The sequence below is a fragment of the Oryzias latipes genome, chromosome 16 (assembly GCF_002234675.1).
Source record: "Oryzias latipes chromosome 16, ASM223467v1".
Taxonomy (NCBI): Eukaryota; Metazoa; Chordata; class Actinopteri; order Beloniformes; family Adrianichthyidae; genus Oryzias; species Oryzias latipes.
In genome coordinates this window covers 14,316,221-14,342,788 of record NC_019874.2, presented here as the reverse complement: position 1 = coordinate 14,342,788, position 26,568 = coordinate 14,316,221, and the positions used below count along the sequence as shown (strand labels likewise).

The 26,568-nt window shown below is 36.8% G+C and overlaps 1 protein-coding gene across 6 annotated transcripts in view; it reads left to right on the top strand.

Moving 5' to 3' along the window:
* The window catches only part of ulk4 (unc-51 like kinase 4), a 69,963-nt gene that overhangs the window by 39,329 nt on the left and 4,066 nt on the right, over positions 1-26,568 (top strand). For 5 of the 6 annotated variants that reach the window (XM_023964630.1, XM_023964629.1, XM_023964628.1 and 2 more), the window contains 5 exons: positions 5,589-5,637; positions 7,856-7,955; positions 15,990-16,156; positions 17,523-17,624; positions 21,389-21,583. In XM_023964630.1, coding sequence (XP_023820398.1) covers positions 5,589-5,637; positions 7,856-7,955; positions 15,990-16,156; positions 17,523-17,624; positions 21,389-21,583 — 613 coding nt within the window. Of the gene's footprint in view, positions 1-5,588; positions 5,638-7,855; positions 7,956-15,989; positions 16,157-17,522; positions 17,625-21,388; positions 21,584-25,739; positions 26,561-26,568 lie in introns of those variants that run through there. The other variant, XM_023964632.1, reaches the window with a different exon arrangement.

Sequence of the window (26,568 nt, the reverse complement as noted above, 5' to 3'; positions counted from 1 at the left end):
AGAGGGCAGTCAACTGACACCAAAATAACAAGGGGCAATGATGTGTTGCTGTTTCACTGAAAATCTGCTGATTCCTTGTATAATCTCTGTGTGCATGTGTTTGTGTGTGCAGGGGGGAGGGGTTGGGTGGTTGTGTATCTGTATTTAGTATGTTCATTTTTCACTGGGGACTTTAACCTGACTGCAAACTTCCCCTTTGCATTAGTGTTCCCATGTTTAGAAACTTCACTTTTAGAGTTTGTCTGGTCGGTGTTGGACTAGAAATAGTAAGCCATAGCACACAAGATGTATTGAACACTTGTTGAAACACTTTATTGTCTCAGCTTATTCATAATCATACAATCAAGTCGATTTTTGCCAATAAACAATAAAAGTTGAGATTTTTAACAGTACTAAAGTCCAAAATAAGCTTTCTAGAGAACACAATTTTCAGTCTGAGGTATGAAGAGGACTTTAAGAATGCTGCAATCATGCATTTCTGCAGTCAACAAACCAAACAAAAGAAAATTTGACCAAAAAAATCATGTTCGTTTATCGCAGAAGATATGTTCCATAAATAACTCGGAATAGGTGATGACTGCTTAGGATCACAGATGTATTTAAGGCTCTAAACCTCCTCACTACATGCTTTATAGACTTTTCTCAGACAGACATTAACACTTTTTTCTCTTGTTTGAACTCTCAAAGTTCAAACCTTTGTACAAATCAAGTCCAGTATTACAGAATAAAAACAAAGATCTGATCGAGCTCAAAGATTTATGTAAATGTGGAAAACTGGAGGCATTCTGCATGGGAGACAGGGCACCGAGGAGACGGATTGACAATATCAACGGCCAATCAGGATACAAAACAATGTGCGCTGTTTAAAAAAAGAAATAAAAAATGCACGCAAAGTTGCGCTGAAAAAAAATCAGCAAAACAGCCAGACCACGAAAGCTGAACCACAATATAACTATAACGCAATAACAATTTATTTCAATTAGAGCTTAAATTTGTTCTAGTAACATACATACTGTACCCTACCTTTCCATGATCTAATTCCCATTCACTCAGATGGTAAATGGTAAATGGCGTATACTTATATTGCGTTTTCCTATGGAAGCGATTCTGTAGCATAATTAAAAATAAAAGTCAAAACCAGAAATGCTTTTTCATTTTCAAAATGAAGCTGCATTTTTGACTCAAAATTAAAATGAAAAAGCAATCCTTCAAAATCCTTATTCATTTTCTACTTAAAAAACACAAATTCTGTGTCATAATTAAAATGAAAATGCAAAGAGGGGATTGCATTTTCTTTTTCACATCCACCGTGTCGCATATTTCAATTCGACTTAGCATTTCCAGAGGGGAGGCGGGGCGATGACGTCAGTGCTATCTCTGTGTGTCCGGCTCCTAAGAGACTCATCGTAGGAGCAGTGCGGCCAGGCTTGTAGCCTTGTGTTAGCGGCAGAGGAGAGGGTTTTCTAGTAACATACATACTGTGCCCTACCTTTCTGTGATTTAATTCCCATTCACTCAGAATATTTACGTCCAAGATGTTCTTTGCGGCATTGCCCGCATAGAGTTTTAAGTACCTTCACTGCTAATGATTTTAGCACACATTAGCCAAATGCTAACCCGTCTTTCGAGTCCTTGCCTTGCAGCGAAGAAAAAAGCACTGACCGCGCGGATTTAAAATAAATTTGAGCGAGCAGGCCCTTAATAATAATCATGACGGTAATAAAAGCACATTTAGAAGGTGGTCTCCTGCAGAAGGAGGACAGCAGAAGGCGGAAATGCTGCTACATAGTCCTGAGAAGCTTTGTAAAATCATCAGAAGTTCACCACCATCACAAAGCCCTCTCCTCTGCCGCTAACACAAAGCTACACTGCTGCTAGCATGACTGTGTCTCTTAGCAGCCGGACACACAGAGATAGCACTAACGTCATCGCCCCGCCTCTCCTCTGGAAATGCTAAGTCGGATTGAATTATGCGACACTGTTCGCAGGGTGGATGTTAAAATGAAAATGCAATCCCCTCTTTGCATTTTTGTTAATTATGACAGAAAACGCGGTTTTTAAGTAGAAATAAAAAATCATTTTGAAGTATTAATTTATCATTTTAATTTTGAGTCATTTGATGCAGTTACATTTTGAAAATGAAAAAGCATTTCTGTTAATCCATTTTATTTGTCAAATTAGACATTTCTAAATGAATTTTGCTACACATTTACCAGAGAACATTTTGAAAATGAAATGTCAAATACCATTTTCTTTATAATTTTAAATAAGTGACAGAATAAGCGGTGTTGAAGAAGAAAATAAAAAAAGCATTTTGGCAGATTGCTTTTTCATTTTAATTTTGACTCAAAATGCAGCTTCATTTTGAAAATGAAAAAGCATTTCTGGTTTTGACTTTTATTTTTAATTATGCTACAGAATCACTTCCATATTTTTCTACCTTCCTTGAGGGCCCAAAATGCTTTGAAGTCAAAGTCCCTTTCACCCACAAATACACTGATGTGGGTTCAACTGCCAAACACTAACCACCAGGAGCAATGTGGGGTTCAGTGTCTTGCCCAAAGACACTTTGACAGTGAGTAAAACTAGTTAGTTAATCCAAATGCTAGTTCAGATTTTTACCATAAATTACAACAGGTCAATAATAAATTTTGAATATGATTCTTCTCATAAATAAAAGTTTTGTGCTTACTATTGTTATTATTATAAATCCATGAAAAAGAAATAAATTACCAAGTACAAGAACAAACTAGAAGCTTAAAGTATATTCTATTGTTCTTTGGGTATCAGTTATAAAATACCATCCTAGAAAAGTAAATTATCTTTGCATGTCTGGTTATAGTAGTTCATATTTTATTTTAATATATGTGCTTTGAATATGTAATAATTTATAACAATTTTAATTAACCATCTGTTAAATAGTCCTGAAATATCCCAGCCTCACAGCAAATAACTGAATATTTTTCTATTCCACCTTTTATCAGAGCTGACTCTTGTTTTTCCTCTCTAAGAGTTTAAAGTTCATCTACACTGCTAACTATTCTCTACTTCTCTTATCAGTCATAGCTCTACACGTCTACGTCTTTCTCTTCTTCCACTTCGCTTCATCTTCCTCTTTCCTTGACTCAAGTAAAGTGACGTGAACTTTTCAAATTGGTGTCAGCCCTCTCCACTCTAAATCTGTTTTTCTCGTTTACTTTTTTTAGTCTGACATTATTAACAATGTTTCACTCTTTTTCCCTTCTCTCTTTTTTTCCCCCTCACCATCTTTAATTTATTAACATTAGTCCACTCTTTTTCTGTGCCCTCTCTCCACAACTTTCCCCCCATCAGCGCAGTTGTACAATCAGAAATTAAATTGCCTGGGTCTTGGTTAGATAAGTGTGGCTATGAAGCCAGCCGAGTGGTAATTAGATGGTAAATTGGGTACATGAACATTGGAAAGGCAGTCTGCCGTCTCTCACCGCATTATCACAGTCCAGACACACCTTCAAACAACTACATTTACTCTGACCTTTAGCCAAAGAACCTCCTGCAGTGTGCTCACATGCATGTTTTTGCACAATTTTTTTAAGGTCTTCTTCGAAACATATATCTCTGTGTTTAGACATCCTTATTTAGTTAGAAACAAAAGGGAACAAGAAAAAAACCTTTTCCCCTATAATAAAAATCAAGGTTATTTTCTTATTTTAAAAAGTTGCATTGTATTATATTAAAACCATCCATATTATATTTGTGTTACTACATTATTAGCACTTAAGCTATTGTGAATTAATTTATTTGATGCACATTGGGCTGTAACAGTGCTGTGGCACCGAGGGATCTGTTTTGCTCTGGTTTGTTGAGTGTCTGGTCTGCTGATGTATGACTGGTAGTTTAAAGGGGGTTTAGTTTATCTTGTTGTGCTGGCCTGTACTAGTTCTTTCATCATTCAGTATGTCACGGCCGTAATGGGAGGCCATCAATCACCCCAGCAAACAAACACACACACACATAGGCACACACACTCACACATTAATTGAGTCAAACCTTTTTAAAAAAGCTTATAGACTAAACAGCTATTGTTGAAACTTCCTTTTACAAACAACAGTATTAAATCACCGTCCATCACTAAGTCTTGGTGGTCTAATTAGCAAAGTGGTTTAAATCCAGACCCGAAATTCCCCACTAAAAACGGAATACTGCATTCATGTGTCATGTGTATAAAAAGAAGAATAATGTTCTTTATTTGGCTAGAGCAATGCAAATTTTAATCTGCATATTACCAAAATACGTAGAAATTGTCTGATCTGATAAAACTAACCCTTGACCAGTTCAAATTTGTTCTAAAATCCTCACTGAGCTGAGAATCTCTTGTAATGGTGCAAAAAACACAAAAACAAACAACAAATTAACATCCTCTACACTTAATCCTTTTTGTTACTGTTTATCAGAAATAATGTAGTAAATGAGTAGGTTTATGAAACAGAAATTTTAAACAACAGTTGCATCGGGAACAACTATAAAAATGTGGAATTAAATTATGATTGGAATTAATGTTCTAATAAAATAGAAACATGATTAAAAGAACTGATAAAAGAGTGCAGCATTATTGTACAAATGTTGGAAAACAGCTTAATTCAGGTGAAGGTAGGGGTGCTACCTTTTTGTCAAGTGGGCAGAAACTGTTTATGACGGATTTCATTTGTTTGTACATTTTACTACAGAACAGTTTGTCTGCGATGGGTGTGGCCTTTCGAGACCTGCCATCGTTAGTATCTCTGTGGTTGAGTAATGATCAGCCAATGATTGGCTCTGCTGACAACACCACTCGCTGCAGGTCTCTCCTGTTTTTTTTTTCATTTGTAAGCAAAGTAATGGCAGCTATCCTTAGTTTTCAGAGTTTAAAATGAAGACAAACTAGTATTAGGTTAGTTAAGGTATGTAGTTTGTATGATGGAAAAGTGTCTATGAGTGTCTGGTCTGCTGATGTATGGCTGGTAATTCAAATAAGGTTTTGGGTTAATTTAGTTTATTTAGTAAAGTTTTAATGCACTCTAGTTTTTACTCCTTGACACCTATTGATGCAAGTATGCATCAAACCAATTGGGCAAAAAATTAATTAGCATCAACTTTAAAACAAAAAAATTAAACAACAGAGCTTTATTTTCATAGCTGGAAGGGGTTAAATGTTACTTCTATTAAAGGATCTTTATCTTTTTTATTCTGACTAATTTTTAAAAAATGATTTCAAATATATTATATGTTCATAAGGTGTGTGAGAACAAACTTCCTGTTAACTAATCATATTTGAACAAAAATCCTTAATATGAACCAGCTTGGACATTCCATGTCTGTTTATCCTGCAAACGTTTTTGAAAAGTTGACAAACTGCCAGCAAAACTCTATTTTCCTTCAGTGTTCACATTTATTTAAACCACAGTGGAGTCACAATAGTATGACTCTGCGCTAAATGAAGATCAAACAGCACAGAGTGTGCTCATCTGCACATCAGTGTATTTTTGAATAATAATGCAGCAAATGCATTACACTAATTCTTCCTTGTGATTCATGTGCGGCTGCTTAAAAGTGTCCTGTCCCCTTCTCAGGTTGATCTCACAAGGGAGGATTCTACCAATGGTTTTCCATCTGATTATGGTAAGTCAGTTGATGCGTGCCACTCCTATGCTGGGAATTTTTCAAATCCAATTGGGGCAAACAGTGCATTTTTATGACATTTCTTCTCTGTTTTATGTCAGCTGTAATCCGTCCTGCTCTCTTCTCTCCATCTAACCTCATCAATGTAAATATCTGTGAAGAGCGCTGACCTATTAAAGGCCTGCGGTAATTGACTGACAGGACTGCAGTATAGGAGAAGGAGTTAATAGACTGAGACGGGGGACTTCTTTATTAAGATTGAACATGCGACCTTACATGCAGGCACGCAGTAATTGTCTGTTATCAGTGAGGCATAGCAACATTCCCAGTAAACAATTTATTTCACCTGACCCTTTTGCTAGCACACAGTCAAACACCCCCACCTGCTTGGTGTGCTCCGTTTCCAGCATACAGAAATATTCATGCTGCAGGAAACGACTTTTTTTTTGGACCATGCACTCAAAATCACACACAGACTCACTCACACACACTTAGGAATCAGTGTTTTGCATGGATGCCTGCATAGCCCCATCTTACTCATGCAGAATTTTTAAAACACTGTTATCTGAAAGCCCGATTAAGTCGTCTCCTGATTGTTTACTCCTGTCTGAACCACTCACGTCTGGATCTATTATTACCGTCTAAGTTGCTCACCTTCAGATTGATTTATGCTGGTTGTAATCCTCTGATCTAGACTGAGTATACCTGTCACTGGTGATCACTCTTGTCATAGAGGAGCAAGCCTAATTGTGCTTGTCAAGATGATGAAGTAGGTTTGTTTCCAGACATTAAAGGACCTCAGGATTCTGGCTGCAACAGGGATCTTAACGCTTAGGTTTCTCTGCTTAAGAAGAAAAAGAATTCTGCACTCAGTGTGTGTGTATTTAAAGAAATAATCCATGCAAATGATAAATGTGCAGGAGGTAGAATGATGCTCTTTGATAGCTTAGTTAAAGGTAAGTCAAACTTCTGCTTTCCAGTCCTTATCAAGAGTCAAGTTTGTGCAATTTCATACATTTTGTGTACTACACTAAAGTCCTGTTTTTTTCCATACTGATCAAAATAGATAAGCTTTTTTATTTGCTATTTGGTAGTTTGTCTAAGGCCCAAACTAATGTCGTTGTCTTCAGCCTCAGGCAACTTGCGCATGATGAGTACCAGGCAGACTTATCAGCCTGTACACAGATCCCTCTGATGTGTGCAAACCCTGGAGGCATATCTCAGACAGGATCAAATGGTAAAATGGGGGCAGAAGTGGGAAGGAGAAATGAATTACTGTTGGAGGAAGCACTGACGGTTCTTTTAGCTGGAGACAGGAGGACAAGAGAAGGTAAAAGGAGGAAATTGGAGGAAGACGGGTGAGATTAAGAGATGCAGGGGCAACAAAAGGTGAAATCTACAACTTGATTACATCTGCCAGTCCAAATCTCTTCAGACCACCACAATCTATCTCCTAATCTTTATTGGCCCAAAAGTGTGCATTGCTATTTATTTGCCGAGCAGTAAATCGCAGCATTTTTCTCAGAAAATATTTGTACATCAATAAAAATGAGATGAAAATCTTAACTGCGCCACAGTCATTGACCTGGATTAACAATAAGGAAAATTTGACGGTAGGTTTTGGAAGCCTCTTACTTATAACCAGTCTGACAGTAGTGGAAGGAGACATGAAGATATCTCGGTTCTATTTGTTTTGGAAGATTCTCAAAGAGAAATCTGTAAGGATGTTCACCTGTGTTCTGTTTGTAATCCCATTTTAATAGAGAGGTTAGCTGCTGGCAGGAGTGTGGGATCATTCTTTCACCTTCACAAAGATCTATCACTTTTAATTAATACATATACGGTGAAGGCCTGTGCGAACAGAGAAATACAGGACTGGGAGTTGTCAAAGTCAATAAAGCACATAAACATGTAGGTTCCACAAAAGGTAATGTTTATACAGTTTTGACTGTAACATATGAATCTTTTAGCTTTAAACAAATAGTGGTTTTCATAAAGAGAATGTGTCTGGGGTTACATAACAGGGGTGGATCTTGAACACCCACAAAAAAATAATAATTTATTTGTACTGTGTTTTTATTCATATTATTTAGGAAGTACTTTTAGACCTTTTGCTTCTTTTTGGCTTTCATTATTTGTTGAGTTTTCAAATGAAAAAGGTAGGTTCCTGTTAAAATCAACTCTAATATGTTTGCGTCTATCTTTTACTTTTTTCAAGGCCAACAGTGTCACCAGTGGAATAGTCCAGACTGGAATTGTGTTGCTGTGTAATCTCAGTGGAAACACCGTGTTTGACCAACAGCTGCAGTATCATGAAGGTAAGATACGTTTGAAGTCGGATATATCCAATATGTTTCTGCACTGTCTGTGATTTCAACATTTCCTTGTTTTAAGCTGTCAGTTATGCTTCTGTTGTCATTAAGGCCTATATATGTGTTTATCATTTGGTACTTTGGAATTACGTCATTTGTTTGGTTCAGTTTGTTGTTCAGGGTTATTGTTATCATCTTTATGTCAACTTGAATGTCTGCTAAACCGTTCCTTGAAATATAGTTGAACATTTAGTTCATTTGTAGTGACTAATGCCTTAGTCACATGCACCTACTGGAGGTTGACCTGTACGGGTGATGCGAGTTTTGGGTTTTCCGGGCCCGTGGAGAGTCACAGAGAGGAACGGCTGCATCTAACACTACGTTCACACCACCCTCGTCAACACAGGTTGAAGCAACCACTTCCAATGAAATGTCTATGTAAATGCACTTAGACACATGTAGCTATGCCAGTATTTAAGACTGTTTTTGTGGGCTGCGTATACGAAGTGCACGGTCATTAAACGCACACTGAAAGTTAAACTCAACATTGGTGGTTTTCATTTCACAGAAGTGTGTGTAGCATTTAATCCTTGTGCTATCTTAGATGACCCCGCTCTTACATTGACGTGTTCTTCCTACCATGACAAAGGTGGATAAAGGTGAAAAGATTTGATGTAATCTATGGACACCAGTGAAAATCACAAATTATTGAAGAAAAAAGGTTCAGAGCAATGTCTAGTGGGTCTAGATGACCCAACTCCCAATGTTAAAGTGCCTAGGATAGCACAAGGGTTAAAGGGAGCACATGTATGTCTTACTCTTCCCTTGAGGCTCATGCACCCCACCTTAAGGGACGTTAATAAAAATGGAATGTGCCATGAGGATTTATGTGGTAAGTGTACCATGAAGTAATAATTGTTAGGATATTTTAAGTTTCTTGCACTTTTGATATACAGTGATGCTGTCGTACGGTGCCCTTACGCCACACTCTGTTCATTAGTGAGGTGCACACATTGGCCTCTTACTGACCGTGCGCAAATAATGCATCCATGTGGTACGCAGAATCCAGGGAGAGGTTGAAAAATTAAAAATCCATACAACAAACCTGCGTCTTACTTACGTCACCCTTAGTTAGCCTTACATGTTGACTAAGTGTTCTGTACAACCTGTCTCCCATGGAAAAAATGTGCATGAACATTTTGACTATACAGGCTCACCACATTGTCTATGAGCTTAAAGTTTTGTGCAAACCACCTGCATGCCCCATACAGGTTTGCCCAAGATGGCCCATATTCAGCTGTAAGGGTCAATACGGAATGTATGGGATTCATTTCTTAATATTTGAAGTCTTAAAAGTATTTACCGGTAGATAAAAATAAATATTCTAATTTTTTCATCTAAACTGCTTGTAAAACAGAGCCTTCAGTTCCTCAGTGTACCCATTTTGATGGGTTAGAAACACAATGCCTGTTTTCCAAAAAGAAAGTTTCGTTTTTTTCCCATCAGCCCTTCCTTCCCCTCTATTTCCATTGGGTCAGCAGACAGCATTTCACTTGTCAGCATCATTATCATCCAATCAGCTCTCCTCAACAAAAAACTGTCAACCCAGCACTAATACTGGACAGGCAATTAACACTATCTCCCATCCTCTTCCCTCATTTCCTTCTCTGTTTCTTTTCATTCGGTCTCTCCCCTTGTTTTCTTCTTTTTTGCATTGCTCTATCATCCACTTTTACAATCTGCACATCTCCGCAACATCTCCCGTACTTTTTCCCGCTCTGTTCACAATTTTAGTCTTGCTTTTATCCTCTATTTTGTGCTGCTTTTCTCCTCTCTTGCTTGTTTTCGTAGTGGTTCACTCCAGATGAGTGCGGTAATGGGAGGAAAGAGGAGAGGGAGAAAACAGGAGAGGAGAGAAGGGAGGAAGCGTGTATAATTGTCTTTTTAAGGTGTGACAGACAGAGGGAGAGAAGGGTGTTGTGCGTCTCTCAGTGTGTGAGTGTGTGTGTCTGTGTGTTTGTTGGAGTGAAATAGACAGTGAGGGAGAAAAGGGGGAAGGTGGGTTCTGTGTGTTAATGTATCAGTGCTTATGCTTAAATGTGTAAAGCACAGTGGCAGTGTGTATAGGTGTGTGTGTGTGTGTGTGTGTGTGTTTGTTAAGCGGTGGATGCAGCAGATCCCTGTGTGTGTATAAGAAAAAAAGAGATGAGGTTTATAATTGGGCAGATTTGCCTCTGACTGAGATAATACCCCCTGAGGATTGAAGCCCGAGATAGGACAGAAGAAGGAGAGGATGGATGAGAAGTAGGGGATGATGAAGGAGTCATAGAGCTGGAGAAAAACTAGAAAGGGTAGCAGAAAGGTGGCAGAAGCATGAATAGTGTACACATAGATAAAATGGGTCAATTTGTCACGGAATTATAAAGGAAAGAACAGCATGTTACCGTGGATGATAAATATGGAGAGGAACGCTGAAAGAATGATAACTTTATATAAAGTGATTCCCAAAGTTCTTTTGATTTATTATGACCATGGATTGCTCCTCTTTAATTTTATCACATACAGTCAACTAACAGAAAAAGTGTTAGGTTTAATCTAATTATACAAGGACATGAAGCTTTAAGCCCTCAACTGAGAAATAATAAAAGACCCACTCTTATTGTATACTGACAAGCAGCCTAAGTGATTTAATAGTGCAATGATCTAATCTACAGCATGTAGAGCATCATGCGTTTACCTCAGTGGCTCAGAAGATGTTGCCCTCAGAGCTGCCCTTGAGTGTGTTCTCGGTCTGAAGGACTGGCAATGTAAGATTAAAGCTGTCATTTAATTAATTGAAGTGGTCTTTGGTCAATCTGTTGGGATTCTTCTGTATATTTAAGTTCTGCTTTGGGTTCAACCAATTACCAGTTCTTCCTCTCTTGATTTGAAGAATTTTTGAGATCACTGTGCAAGTGTTGTCCAGTGTTTGTGAAGTTTGCTACTCTAATTTAGGGTGTATTCAGACTGGACACATTTGATCCGCTTCAAATGAACCAGAATTCCGAAACACATTTTCAGTCTAATTACACCCAAGCGGACCATGGGTTGGAACCCATCTTTCGAGGTGGTCTCTGTTCGTTTCCAATCGGACTAAGCTTCGATTCACTCTGAGATTTCTCCGTCTGATAACAATCCATCCTCGGAGCGGAGCAACTGGACCGAAATGACCCTCGTAGCCGATAGCCATGTAAACAGATTAGGATTGAAGAAACTGACCAGCCACAGACAAATGTAAAGCAATGATTGTCATTTTATCAGACAGAAAAAAAGATCCAACTCCTTACTTGTTACAACGTTTGTTTTAACACAGCTGAAAATGCTTCTTACATGCTTTTCTGTGTCACGTTACGCGGTACTCACCTGGTATTGCTTTGACGTTATAATAAAAGCTACCTTGCAGTTTCCTTAACAGAATTCTCTTAAAACAATGACATAACACCACAATGATGAGACACAGCAACTCATTGAAATGTGATCGGAAGAATGCAGGCTCTATAAAACATCTTTTAACGTGATACAAATAGCATCATAAACATGGTATCCTTGGCAACCACCCTGCAGCATGCCTCCGCTGGACCACAGCTACAGGTGTTGTACCTGACGTTGATACAGACATTTAAAATTGGTCAGCAAAATATAAAGTTTGAATAAGTAAACTATATCGACAAGGACTGCAAAGCACACGACTTCCATAATTTCTGTCTCTAGTTGCCTTGCCCCGCCCTCATAATTCCTGGCCAATGACTGAAGAGATCTTTAGTCATGTGGTTTTGTATACCAGCTTTGGTTCAAAACAAGAAAGTCCGCTTGATGGCAGTCTGAAAAATAGACCAAATGAAAGATTCAGGACTCCAACCAGACCAAATTAAGCGGACTTGGTCTGGACCCACTGACTTTACCAGTCTGAATACACCCTTAGTTTATGACGTTGTTTCTTATATTATTACAATATGTTCTGTTATTGTTCTTTCACACTTTCTTGATTATGATCTGCTAAAAGTCTCTGCAATAAATTGTACGATTGAGATATCCTTTTTATCATCAGTTGGGTTATTTTGGAAGTCCTCACTAACAGCAAAATAATTGCTTTTCACAAAGAGGAAAATATGCATTAGAATGAAGTTTGAACATCAAGTTTTTTTTTTATTAATTTAGGTTTTAATTCCTTCATGTCTGAATGTATTTTCTTATTAAAAAACTGTCTTTTGTGGGGTTTTTTTCAAGGTGATCCTAAATAAGTAGAGTCCTGAATTTAATGGTATGTTGCAAATAAGTGACATACGGCGAGAAGGGGTTAATTTACATCTTAGTTCTTCCAAAGTACTTAAAAGTAAAGTTAGAGTTAGATCACAGAATAGAATAGAAAACAATAGAATAAGGTGCTTTATTATCTTCATACAAGGAGTACAACAAAATTAAAGCCGACCATCATGTCAAGGTGCATTAAGAATCATAAGATAATTATAAAAGCAGTATAAATACGTTGATATACTGTATAAATGAATGAATATGTCATGGCGTTAGAAATGCTTATTTCAGAGCTTGATGGTCCATGAGAAATAACCGTTTTTGTTTCAGTTGGTCTTTGCTTTGTGGGATATATATCTCCTCCTTGATGTCAGTAGTTTGAATGGATGTTGTCATGTGGATTGTGGTATTTTAAGCAACAGAAAACATGGGAACACTCAGTTGATCAATAGCAAAAATTCTATTTAGATTCATTTTAAGGACCAATTCCAGGGATTCTTCGTGAAGCATTTAACCAAAGTAATACCTCAAAGGGACATCATAATTAAGTTTTAGTGATTATTGTTTTGATTGAGATTTACAAAATGACTAATTGTGTCGACAATCACAGAAGGCCTCTGCCTCATTTATTCAGTAACTCAGCAGAAACAAGAACCAAAAACATCACATGACTATGTCCCTTTCTAATGTATAAGACTCTTTTTTGTGCAAAATATCCATGTTTTTTTTAAATGCATATTTATACCCCCTTTTTTTATTTATTTTGTTATTATCAATTATTTTCTGTTATGAAAAACTCTTTTTTGTATAAAGTAAAGCATTTAGGCATATTTCCTTACTGTTGATTCCCAGTTGTTGTTTTTTTACCATGACTTAAAAATAGATAACTCTCTAAAGGATTGCTCAATGTCTATTTTTAATCTAGACCAAAAAATATATAAAGAATTCACAAAAGCACAGTTCTAATAAAACACACTCCAGGCATCTCAATGTGGGATCAGTGTTGCTCTTTTTTTTACAAAACATAAGCATAGATATATTTCTATTTCAATATGAGCTTTAAAGTTTTAAAGTGTGTCTTTCTTAAGACAATTAAGGATAAATTTTAAATATATTTAAAATGTATTCCAAATAGATTTTAACAAGCCTGCACAATAAATTTATTTATCATTATCGGGTTATCAAGCTGTGCAATATGCATAATGCAAAAGATGGAAAAAATTGATTTAAATGCCTTCTTTAAATGTGCTAAAACAATCTTATGGCAGCTTGAAATATTTAACGAATCAAATAAATCCATTTATGCATTTGACCAATCAGATGGACCAATTTACGTTGTTGACCAATCGGATGGAGCCTCCTATGTAGACTAGGGTTTTTTGGATTATAATTTAAGGTATGTTGACTCTAATTTAAATAAAACTGTTGCAGTAAAATGGAAATGATGTTTTTGGTTGTTTCACTATTTATTCATGTATCGCAAGTTATATCGTCATCGGAATGTTTATCATTAATAGCAAAAATCGTGAGTTTTCCACATATCGTGCACCCCTAGTTTTTAACAATGTACTAACTGAATAAAACCAATACAGGCTGTATGACATGGTGCAAATTGTAAAGTTAGTGTCATGTGTGCAGTGGTAGTTTAGTTGAACAAAAAAAAGTAGTAATACACAACAGCAGCAAAAAAACAAACTAATTCCATGGTTAAGTTAAAATGCTCAGTTTAAGGTTATTTACTTCACCTTACTTTGATAAACTTAACTTCACTGCAGAAAATGTTTACAATAAACTATATCCTTTTTGTATGTTTGTAAAAAACTAAGATGTACAACAATTTTATTAAAAAATGAAGCAATAGTTTTTACCTCTAAGCTCGAAAAATTTATTTTAATCCCTTAATCCTCTAAAAACATTGAATAGTTCTTATCTTATATGTGTCCAAATTCACTTAGTTTTTATTTTATTCCATAACCCAAAATGTTTCTACTTTTTCTTTTTTCTTTATTGTTTTAAACTATAAAGGAAGAAGTCTGATAGAGAAAGTAGAGGCAGTTTAACCATTAAAAAAAATCTAACAAACAAAAGGAAAAGAAAATGGAGATTTGATTGGAGACTGCAAAACCCATTCATTGGCCTCTGACTTCCTCAACACTCCAGGGACTCGACCGAGAGGAAGGCTTTTACGCAGCTTGCAGGCAGATTAGATGAGATATAAGTCAGAACAATGCATGCATCAAACATTAGGTAAACTTTGTTTTGGCTTTGATGAGGAACTATGTGATTGTGGTTTTATTTTTTTTGCTTGTGGCTTAACCTGTCACTGTACTTTTTACACCATCATTGTTGGGTCTGTGCATTTTAGTTTCAATAATTTACAGATTTATTTTTGTATATGTGTACTTTCTGATCTTATCTTTTGTAGATGCCAAATAAAACAAAGGCAATAATTCTAATTCTACGGCCAAAAGTTGTACTGGCTGGTTGGAGGGTAGGATTCTATTTGTGAAAAGGTTTTAAAGCATCAGCTGCATCTTTCAGCAGTTTAATAATACTAACAAACACAAAAGTGACCAAAATGGAGTTGAAAGATTCTATTAGGAGCAGAAAAGATCTTTGTTTGATTGAAAAGTCCAAAGTAGAGCAGCCTGTCATATTAATTATGAAGCAGTTTTGAAGTACATCTCACTGACAGAGTAGTAGCTTTCTGGTGTCTCCAGTGTTGCACACATGCTCACAAAATAAGTCCAACAAAATAAAGCTCTTTTGGAATCCAAGAACTGGGCTAGTTTTCCCTCATGAAGACAATGAGTTAATACCTTTGTTATTCAACTGAATCAGTTTCGCACACAGATATAGAGAGAATGCATCTTGTCAACCCAGAGCTGGCAGAATCAATCAAGTATCGACTTGCACAGATGTGTGTAGTCCTGTTACACCACTTGCTCATTACAGCTACCTGCAGATACCTAGAAATGCAAGCAATCATCTGTCAGCTACAAGCAATACAACATGAGTTTGCACAATGTAAGCGCTCTTCGTATTTTGCTCAAAAGTGTTCTTGTGTGATCTGTTTGGATCGTTTTCTGTAGCTAAGGTATAAGGGAAACGCACACACAAAAACAACATAATTTGATAAGAATGTAAGTTTACTGATTTTTGTTGATACTACTTCAGTATATAAAACATTCTGACATTATCAAGTATTCAATATTTAAACTGGCCAGTCCTTTATTTGATAAGTGTAATTTTTACATGTTTCATTGGTGACACTAAACAGTTTTTTAACCATAAAGTTTGATAATCTTGTTTCATGCACATGAGTAATTAAACTGCAATAACATGAGTCAGCATTTTCTGATGTACAGCAGTGTTAAGTGTAATTTTATATTTTTTTAAAGAATAAACTAAAATAACGATGTAGATACTGCACTTTTTATTTTGTATGTTTGTTTCTGTAATAATTGTCTCATTTATTTCATGGCAGCAATAAAGTTTGTGAGTTTAATTTCATACAATTTAATTTAATTGATTGTGTGGATCTTGTCCTGGCCATATTTATGATAGTTTTTTGTTTGTTTGTTTGTTTTTTAAAAGCTTTGGCTCCCTTTTCTCTGGAAATTATTCCCTAAAAAACATCAATAAAGATAGAGTAAAGCATGGAACACAGATTAATTCTTCAGTCTCTTACCAAAAATTCTCAATAGATTCAAATCTAATTATTGAAAACTTATCTTCTGTGCTATACAGGGCTTATAAAAGTGGTGGTGAGCACCTTCTCAGAAATAACGTCACTCTTCTTGGATGGAGAGAGGCGTGCAGGGAGGAAGGTTAACCATCTCTTGTTGCAAGCCTTCTTTGAGCTTCTTCACAACATCCTGAAGCAAACATCTGCTGTAGTCCGAGCTGCTCTGCAGGTATGACCACTCATGCAAACCTACCCTTTTCTCTCTTTTACCATTGAAACTATTAAAAGGACAACAGACATCTCAATTATAACTTTTTATCATGTTGTTTTACCATTGTCGTTTCATTTCCTGTTTGGTGTGTCACACTAACCTCTCGTCTCATTCAACTGTTGAATGAGACGAGACTCCTTATGTTTTCTAGCTTGTCACCATCCAAATCACTAAATTATTCTTGTCAAAGTATTTCCGTTGTATCCCAGAAAACTGGAATGTTTGCGTGCTGAGTGTTTGTGTCCATTGGAGTATGCAGTTGAAGCAAGGAGGTTTAGGTAACTGTAATATTGTAGTTGTGGACTGCAAATAAGGTCCTGAGTCCCTGAGACACACACTCACACATGTGCGCACGCACACACACACACACACACACACATAGGCATACACCGAGGGGCCTGTCTGGCTATGTCCCTGCGGCCTCATTATCACCACTGGCTTTGTCCTCAGCTTGCCTCACTATATAGACTGGCACACAAACACTGACACGCACACACAAAGCAGCCCCCATCTCCCTATACTGTGCACCCCAGCCCAAAGCATACATATTAATGCCTGGACAGGGTGGTGATGGGGTGGGGGGCTACACTGAAAGGAGGGTAAAAGACGTGGTGAAAGAGAGAAGGACAGAAAAGGGAAAAGGAAGGATGGAAAAGACAGAGAGGTGGGAGAGAGACCAAGGGGAATGAGCAGTGGAAATCAATTCTGCCAGAAATGCAAAGCTCATTAAAAAGAAAACTTTTACCCAAACCAAATTCATTTGGGTAATAAGGTCTGATAAGGAGAGAGGACGTGACTCAACGGCTCTCCCTAAACTATTACTCGATTGGTCAAGAGTGGTGGAGACAGAGATTACAGTACAAAAGAAGAACGAAAAAAAAGAGGGAGCAGAAAAGAAAGGGTGACTTTGAGGTAGAAAAACTATGTCTTAATTATGTTACAGCACTGCTAATTGGCCTAAAGTTCTACCATAGACTTTTAATGCACAAAACTATGCCCGAGTGCAGGACCAGTATGCTAATGATGAAGTTAAAAGAAGTGAGAACTTGAGAAGACTTAAGTCATCAGGGGAAGCTAAAATAACTTGGTGTGACAAAGACACAAAATGCTCGACCTTTGTTGTCCTGAAATCCTGTAGGAAAAAGGCGGCGATAGAACAACTCATGCAGAAAAGCTTTTTTTTCCCCCATCTCAGTGTCTGTCTGCGTCTGTGTGTCAGAATAAGTCTTGACAGGTCTCTGGATCCATCATTATTGACTGTCAAATCTCTATAAATGATTTAACGTGTGTGCATTTGGGTGTGCGTGTGTGTGTGTGTGTTTAGAGCCAGAGGCTATCTCATCCAGCAGCAGAGACAGAGGCAGCAGAGAAACTGCTTGTAGCCAACCGACCCCTGAGTCAGCTCAGCACACTCCTCATTCAGATGGTGAGACCAACACTAACAGAGCAGTGTGTCTCTGTGGGCCGATTCTACAAGGGTGTCCCTGTATATGCAAAAACTCACACCTTGATACAAACTGCAGGAAGGTATTCACACACATGCATGAGGGACAAAAGGCACAAGAGTGTTGTTGTTGTTTTTAGTGTAAATAAATTAGTTCATTTTGAATCTAAAAAAAAAAATTGTCTCTAAAGACTAAATTAAAAAATGTGTAGTCACTTTAAATGGACTTTGAAACTGGTAAACATTTTCCATCATTAATATGTCAAAGTGGCTGTAATGTCTCACTGCTCCGTAAACAGATTTCACAGATGAAAGGCTGAAACTAATATGTGCAGAGATTGCGTGGGCACTAAAGTATAATTAGACGCCACCTGACACACCAACGGCAAGAGAGAGGCACTCTGGGTCTTTCTGTTGTTGAGAGAAGGTGAACATTTTATTGCCGTATCCATTCATACATCAAGGGATAGCAACCTCATTCTTTCCTGCGTTCTAAATCTGTAAAGTTGGAATTTAGTTTATCTGGATAACTTCTTCTGTGCTCATGCTGGTGAAAAAATAAACAAGCACATACATTTCAGAATCAGATGTAGTCGATGAAAAATAAGCAGTTTTGAAGTTGAAAATCCTCGCCAGTGTTAAGGACTGTTCACTGCCCACTAAAACTCCATAATTGTGTCTTTTTCCAAAGTTTTGTTAAAACATTCTGCAATAGACAGCCAGCTTGTTGCTATGAAAACTGTCCACTATTTCAGATGACAATGATTTGGAACATTACAGCTTTTTTTGTAAATCCTACAGGATTTCAGAACAGGTGGTTCAAATGTTAACATAAAGTTAATTTAAAAAAAAACTGAAGAATAATGAGAAAGTAAAGAGGAAAGAGAACAGGAGGGTGCTCTGATGACAGAGTTGATGGTGGAAAAAGAAGGGAGGAGTGGAGGAAAGAGTAGAGACGATCTCCAGAGACACAATAGACGCATCAGAGGACTGATGGGGCATCTGACATGCTCTTGACCTCTGCTTACCCCCCCTCGTCCCATGAGAGTTTTTCCTGAGATAGAGACCACAGAAGTGTCAATAACAGCCAGACTTCCCTAAAAAATTGCAAAGATTGCTTGTCTGAAGACATGGAGTTTTTTTTAGAGAGAAACACAACTAAAACAGTTTTATTTTAGCAGTTGGACTTTGGTTTTTCTTCCATTCGGTTGTGACTTTGCTGTTGTGATTTTAGTGTTAAGCTCAGGGGCTGGTAGAGCATCCAAAAAATGTACTCGGGTAAGAGTATCTGTATTTTAAAAGATATTTTCGAATGTTAAAAATAGTCACCCAAATTATTACTTGAGTGAGGATATGAAAGTAAATAGTAAAAATAAAATGACTCAAGCAAGTACTAAGTAACGATTTAAACATATATGTGACATATAGATGACATTATGTGTAAATTCTTGCATTTTCAGATAAAGTAAAAAAAAATGTTGAATTATTTTAGCAAAAAAATAGCATCCCCTTGTTTACAGTCCCTTTGATACATAAAAAGCTTTCTAAATTTGGTGCTCAACATTCAAAAAACCATAATTTTCTAACTTCCCCAGTCAATATCCAATATTTTAATTATTTTTTCTTTTTATCAAACATTTTTATCTGATCCTTTCTTTTACTAATGAATGATGCTTGAACTTTGCCCTGCATCGCTGCTGCTTTAGCCAATAGGATGTTCGATGTGTTCAGTGTACCAAGTCATTAGACATCTGCATACTGTCACCAACAGTTAACTTTTTATACATTATTTGCCAATTATTATGCATCCCCTAGAAAAAAAAGTAAAACAAACTTTACAAAGAAAAAGTCACTAAATAAAAACAACTCAGTAAGTTTTTATCTTTAATCTACTCAAGACTAAATAAAAAGTTTAGTGCTGTTAAACTAATCTAACAAGAAAATGTCACCCCTGATTATGCTGTTTAAGTCAAAGTGAAAAATATTCAGCACTATTGTTTAACATCACTTTTAAAAAGATAACATGTAAAAACAGTTTAGATTTAACATAAACCACAGATTAAGAGTGAGTTAAATTGTAGAATATAAATGAGGTGAAAGCTACGCATGTCTGCTTTTATGGGTTAGAAGTCTGTTCTTTTCAGAAAAAAAAGGATTCAGATGGAAGAAAAGGGAGTTTAGAGGGTTGGAGGCTGAAGAAGCTGAGTAAGGAGTGGGTGGGTCCTCCATTATGCTGACTACTCTGCAGGCGAGACAAGTGCGATGAATGTCTGGGAGTAAGGTAATCCTTTATGCTTTAATTGCTGTGCACTGCAGAGTCTTCAAGATCTGAAGAGGGGAAGTCGGTTGACCGTACGGTGATGGTCAGATCGCTCTCTGGCGGATCTGTAGAAAGAAGACATGATGTGGGCTGAAGTTTGCATAGTTTTGAATTTGTAGAGAGAAATGCTCATCAAGCGTTACTGCAGGTCATCAATTATGGTGCAACAAAACCTTTGAGTTGATCATGATCCCAGCTGCAGACTTTCCTACGGTGGCCCTGAAGTGCAAATCACATCAACGCAAAAAACATACTAAAGATCACAACAATACCTAAAATGCAAAACAAATAATAAAAAAAGCAACGTTACATTATAAAAATCAAACATTCTAGATTCTAGAAACCAAAAGATCAAAAGAAATTCAGAAAACAAAAGCAAATTCCAAAAATAAGAATTTGGAGGTGAAGTAGGAACTATGGGACATCAGGCGTTATCATCCAATCAGTGATGTCCATTGATGTCCCTTAGTACCTACTTTTTCCAGCTTTCCTTTTTTTCCTTTTTTTTATTTTGTGTAACGTTTGCTTTTTGTGTTGTTTTATTTTTCTTTTCTTTTTTTTATGTTTTGGTTTCTGGAACTTTATCTGCATTTAACAAAATCAAATGTTTCTTCTTTTATTTTTTGTTTTGCTTTTTTAAATGTTGTCGCGATCTATATGTTTTTGTGTTGAGTTATTTGTTAGTGTGATTTGCACTTCTGGGACCCCGTAGTTTCTAGTAAAATGTGAAACCCTTTAGTGATATGAAAGGGAAAAGTGGATTTATGTATTGGGCTTTTATTTTGGAACTTCTTTGTATTAAATGCTAAAAAATCTTTCTCAGTATTTTGGTTTAAAACTGAGAAATAGAAGCATTTTTATGACATTTATGAAGTAACAATTCCACATGATTGCAGGTGAAAGGTATTACTCATTAGCATATCATCACACAGTCCTACAATTTCCTTAGCATGTCTTAATGATTCCTTCATCACCAGCAGCACCTAGCTTCCATTTCATTACCAACCATCTATCTTTGCCCAATTTTGACACAGTCAGAGCTGGATAATTGTGTTTTCAGATAGAAAAAAACTTAGTGTGGAAAATGGCTCATTTCACTTTTCACATGACAGTCACTATTGAAAGGATTTGCCACAATTTTTTGGGTTTAGTTTGCCTCAACTTTCTCAGTCTGGGTAAGCAATGACTGGCAGTAGTGGGGAAAAAAATTCAATTTTACATTTTAAATGTTAAAAAAAAATAAAAAAAAACTCCAGAGATTTTTATTTTTATTATTCTAAAAACTTCCATTAAAATAAACAATACAGAAGACATCCGTTAATGTTTAATGTTTAGGCACTTATACCATCTTATTTTATTTGAGCTTATTTTCAAACCTGTCATACTTTGCTCCATATATGCATTAACTGAATGTGTCTCCCTGCAGCTGCCAACAGAAAATCAAGAGGTGTGGGAGGAATCTGTTCAGTGTCTGTCCTTACTTGTCCAGCTGTATGCTGGGGAAGGTCACAACTGCTTGTCCCCTTCCGGTTTGCAAAGCTTGTCACAAATGCTGCGAGTTCACATGCAGGCGGAGACGCCAAGAATGCAACGCACAGCTCTCAAGATCATTAAACGACTGGTGAGTAAAACGCAAGTTCACACGTTCACTCGAAATGTGTCCTTCTCAGAATGTAAACAATGCAGGATGAAGATGATGGAAAAATAACAGGACATGAGCAGCACTGCAGGTCTGCTGTCAAATAATAACTTGTAGTTACCCCACAACCAGACTGACATGGGGAGAGAAATAAGATGGGTTTGTATTTTTCTGTCAACCTCTGAGTGGATCCAATTTTCTGTGATAATCTAAATGATTTGCAGAACAAATTTAGGCAGATGTTTTACCGGCTCCTCCCCAAGTATAATAAATTGCATTGTTCCAGTCTGTTAATGTGGAGAGAATTGGACAATTGAAAAGGATTTTTAGCTGAAATTTGGATTTGTCAGGGTGACAGTTTCCTGCAATTAAGCAGAAAAACACACTAATAATTCACACAATTATAGAAGTAATGTAACTACCAGGTATTGATCAGCCATCAAGCATTTATAAACATTTCTGATTTTTTTTGTGGAAAAGAAAGAAAGGAGTAAAAAAACATTCAGTTTTAAGATTTCCTATCAAAGCTGGAGTCAGTATACTTGACTTATGCTGGAATTTTAAGACAAAAAAAAGTTGCAATACTTATAAACCGGGAAATAAGTTTAGTGTATTTCTGCCATTTTGCCTTCACAAAAACACTTGAAAGCTCCTAAAAAATGTTGCATGTTATGATCAACAAATCTCTAGGGAAAAGTGAATGTTGCACGTCTGTCCTCCACAGATATTAGCTTTCTAGAAATTCTCTTGTTTATTTTAATCATAATTTTTATCCTTAAAATTGTCCATGTTTCTAGTCAATGTGAAAGCAAAACACATTATCCACATTCCTTTTATGAAAACAAAGCATCACTCTCAGACTCGGTGGGAATCAGTAAGGAATGCAGAAAATGTCACACCTTCCTCTGGTTTTATTTGCTTTCACTCTGGTTTGCCTGGAAACTTTACAGAGTTCCAACTGCAGGGTGGTGCTGCTTATAAAGGAACCAAATGGAGAAACTAATTGGTGGTTTCACCTTTTCAATGAACCATGTTTACCAACGTTTTCCAACATTTTGGGGATTTTTTTAGACTTTTAAGGTGGGCTGCCTTTGGAACATCCGTTTGTAATCCGACTGCTTATTTCTTTGGCACCAGGGTTCAGGTTCAGGTTTTGATAGCTGCCAATCAAAGCAGACTGTCTGAAGAACCGAACAGGAGTGCGAACCAAACAGCCCTAAATTAGTAGTCAGAGTTGTTACACTTTCTCCTTCTCATCTGTTCTGTACGCGTAGTGGAGTGGATGCATGGCATTTCACTCCCGTATTGCTTAAAATTGCGATAGGCATTATATTACTGGTGTTTCATCAAAGAATCGATAAAACAAAACTATTTTATAAAATGATGACCCTGAAATGTGATAATTAAGAACAAAGTTTTGTTTTTCTTTTTTGCTTCAGTCAAATAATTCTCCTTTCTTAATTTATGACATGAGATACTTTTCACAAAAAATGCAGTTTTACAGTTTTCTGTGGCTTTATTTAAGAAAATGCTGATAAGAACTGTTCATTTAATCCAGGTTTCAATATTTGCAGAGCAGGAATTTAAATGAATTGTTAAAGGGAAGGTGAACTGGGTGAAGCAGTAAAATAAAAAAAACATCTCTGGTCAAGTTTAGAAAACATTTTTTTTTTTTTGTGCACCCCTGTATGAATTATGCAAAATCCATTCCTAATCTTTTGGCTTGGCCGCAGGGTCATGAAGTAGTTTCTGCACGTGGGACACAAGGTCAGCTGCCTAACTGAGATCATATGATCTGGCCGAAGGCAGTGCCTGGAAGCTAGTGTACTTTGTAGTTTAGTGCGAGTGGGAAGGAGAGAGTGGCTGCATAGATAGATGTAATTTTGATTCCACAAACTAATTAGTTTTTGCCAACACCACAACCACCTACTCACAGACGTCCTGCGTTTTCTTTCTGGCTTTCTGTGACAAATTCCTCCCACTAGTGCAAACTCCCTCATTAGAACAACAGAGGAATCCCAGTGTGTGTGTCTTCTCTGTCCTGCTCTCTCCACCCTGACGCTGGGCTTTAGCTTTTTCCTCAAAGCTGTTGTGCAGTTTATCAAGGATGGTCCCAGTCCCACAAATAGAAGTGATTTATTTTACCTGAAAGAAAAAAACAACTTCTCTTTCCACATTAATTCACTAAAGACTTTTTTAAGATTAAATTATAAAAAACGTCTTGAAACTTATTTACAAAAATGGAGCACAAAATATCCAAAAGTAATTCTAAAAGTGGAACGAAATGTTTTAAACATTTATTGAAAATCCACTGTAACACACAAGGTCATTTGAAAAACAACCAATGTGAAAGCTGTAGCATACAGTGACTTTGTTCCCATGCTACATGACCCTCTCTTTGATTTAAACAGTGGACACTTATATCCTAGATTAGCTATAAATGTCATTGTCTACATAATCTCTAACAGCATCTGAACTGATGAACTCAATTTTAGCATCTGGATTAACAGATGTGCAAAGAAGTCTCAGGTGATCTAAAAACTAAATAAACCAATGCTGGACTGGTTTTTACTTTTTTGTTTTCAAACCAAAGTACTGTTGTTAACATCTTACAAGAACAACCCATTCAATGTGTCACTTTTCCGGCAGACAGTATGATTAAGTGCTGCAATGACTCAGTCAAAGTTGTTTTGTTTTTTTTAAAGATTTTAGGTAGAATAACTTTTTTGAAAGTAGTATTCAAGGATTCCAGATAAATAAAATAAAACTAAATTGTTTATCAAGCCAACCCTGAGACCCCGGGAGCTCCCATAGACATACTGACACCTATCCTCTCGCGTTCCAAATCGGAAGTACCCACCTGCTCCAAAAAGTCAAAATCACATAAAATTCCATTGAGGAATAAACAGCTATTACTAGTCATTCTGACATTCTGTTTGTCAGAATAACCGTTTTCTGATACCTTGTTCTTAACATCTTCTTGCTAATCCTAAATGTTTTTCACGATATTTCTTTCTGTATCACAAGTTTTTCAAGTTATAAACTGACCAATCAGATGCCTCAGTAAAAGCATGTGGCACCCAAATCGAACGTTTTTCAAATTCTCCCGAGTTGCTTTAAGTAGAAGGGACGTGGACTTCCAACAAGCTCACTCCTGATTGGTGAAAGTAGGTGCCCTAGAAACGTGCTACAAAAAGCTACAAATTCAAGTCAAATAAGTCATCTGTTTTGAAAATACCCATTGTCCTGATATAGTAAAACAAGGCGCTCACAGGTTTACGTTTTATTGTTTGATGAAGTTAAGTCTTAAAAACGATTGTTTACTGTCATCAATGATTAGGTTTACTACCTCCTTATCCCTGCTGCATTTGTGTTCAATCACATTTTTGGTTTGTCACTATCTTAGTCATGAAAACTCTCCAACATTTTTCCCTTCAGATTTCTTCTAAACTGCAGAGAGAAATTGACTCTGGCTAAAAAAAAATAAAAAGAGAGAGAGAGAAAATAGGAGCCAGATGATTAAAAAAAAGAAGAAGAGAAAAAAACTAAACTTTGTGACAAGAGCCCAGCTACTCACACCTACACACAGTCTCTTTTACACTCTCCAGCACAGAGCTGGCTTTCAGAAGAAAAAATGTAATTATCTTTCATTGATTTCAAAGCTCTGTTAATCACAACGCAGGATCCAGCTTGTAGCTGTGGAATTGAAATTGACTGTAAAGGAAGATTTATTCTTCTTTGAATTAGTTAAGCACGTCTTTGCCTTTTTTTTTTATCACAACTCGGAAAAGGTCAAAGGGTTAATGAGTAGTAAAGAAAAAATACTTACTAAAGCTTGTGTTATTTTGAAAAATATTCTTTTTTTTCTAGTTTTACATTCTGCACACACTTTTTAAGTTCATTATATTCTGAATTCCATAAACAAAATATACCATAAAATGTAGAGGTACAGCCTATTTCCTGGACTAAGTTACCTAAGTAATTGATACATTTTTGCTTTTATTTAAAAAACGTAGTTTCACTCAAAAATGTGTTAATGTTCTCTATCTTAAAATGAGAAATCCTGACTATTTTTGTATTTTTTTCCATGTATTCTTGAGTGGTGTCAGCTTCTTGGTTCTTGTGTTTATTTCAACAGAATAGATGGCTCATATACATGGTGCCAGGGATTATGGTAGAGCTAAGCCTGTTTCTGGGATTAGCATTACCTGGACCAAAGTTTGTTGAGCTGGTAGAAATGCATTGGCTCTGCTGTCTCATTCTAAAATGATTTTGCAGCACATCTGTAAGGTAAGCACCCTCATCAAGTTGCATCACAGGAAGTCCCATTCAATAAAACCCAATGTGCTTCTGCACTCATGCTCTTCATCCTCCATGAAGTAGTAGTAATCTTTTTTCTCCCACTCCTGTGTTCAGTTCTTCTCCTTTTATTTTTACATTCATGGTAATCTGAGGAGACTCTGCTATCAGACACTGTCTGAACTTGTCTGTTGTGACTATCCATTGTTGGTCGCCTCTCCGTGTTCCTCTCCTGTGACGTTGTCTTCAGCTCTATTGACGCGTGTTCATTGTGTGGAGATGGGGGAATGGCGGGAGAAAGCAGCAACAGAGGATGAAGGTGAAGGGGGAAGTACGAAAAGTGGGTGTGGGTCTGTGTGTACGTCCGTCAGTGCTATGGATGGAGAATCGCGTGCGCACTTATGAGGGAAGAAGGCAAATGAACAGAGGATTTTTGTCTCGTCCTAACCGCGTTTCTTAGCAACAACTATGCTGTGTCGCCACAGAGACAGAGGTGATGATGTCATGGGAGATGAGACGGAGCACACACACTCTAAGCACACAAACATTCATCCACTCAGCCACACAGATCTACACAAAAGTATGAAAATCGACCGACACATACACAATGCTAATAAAAACATCTGTATAGACAGTTCCATTTTATTTATTTAATCCTGTATTTTTTA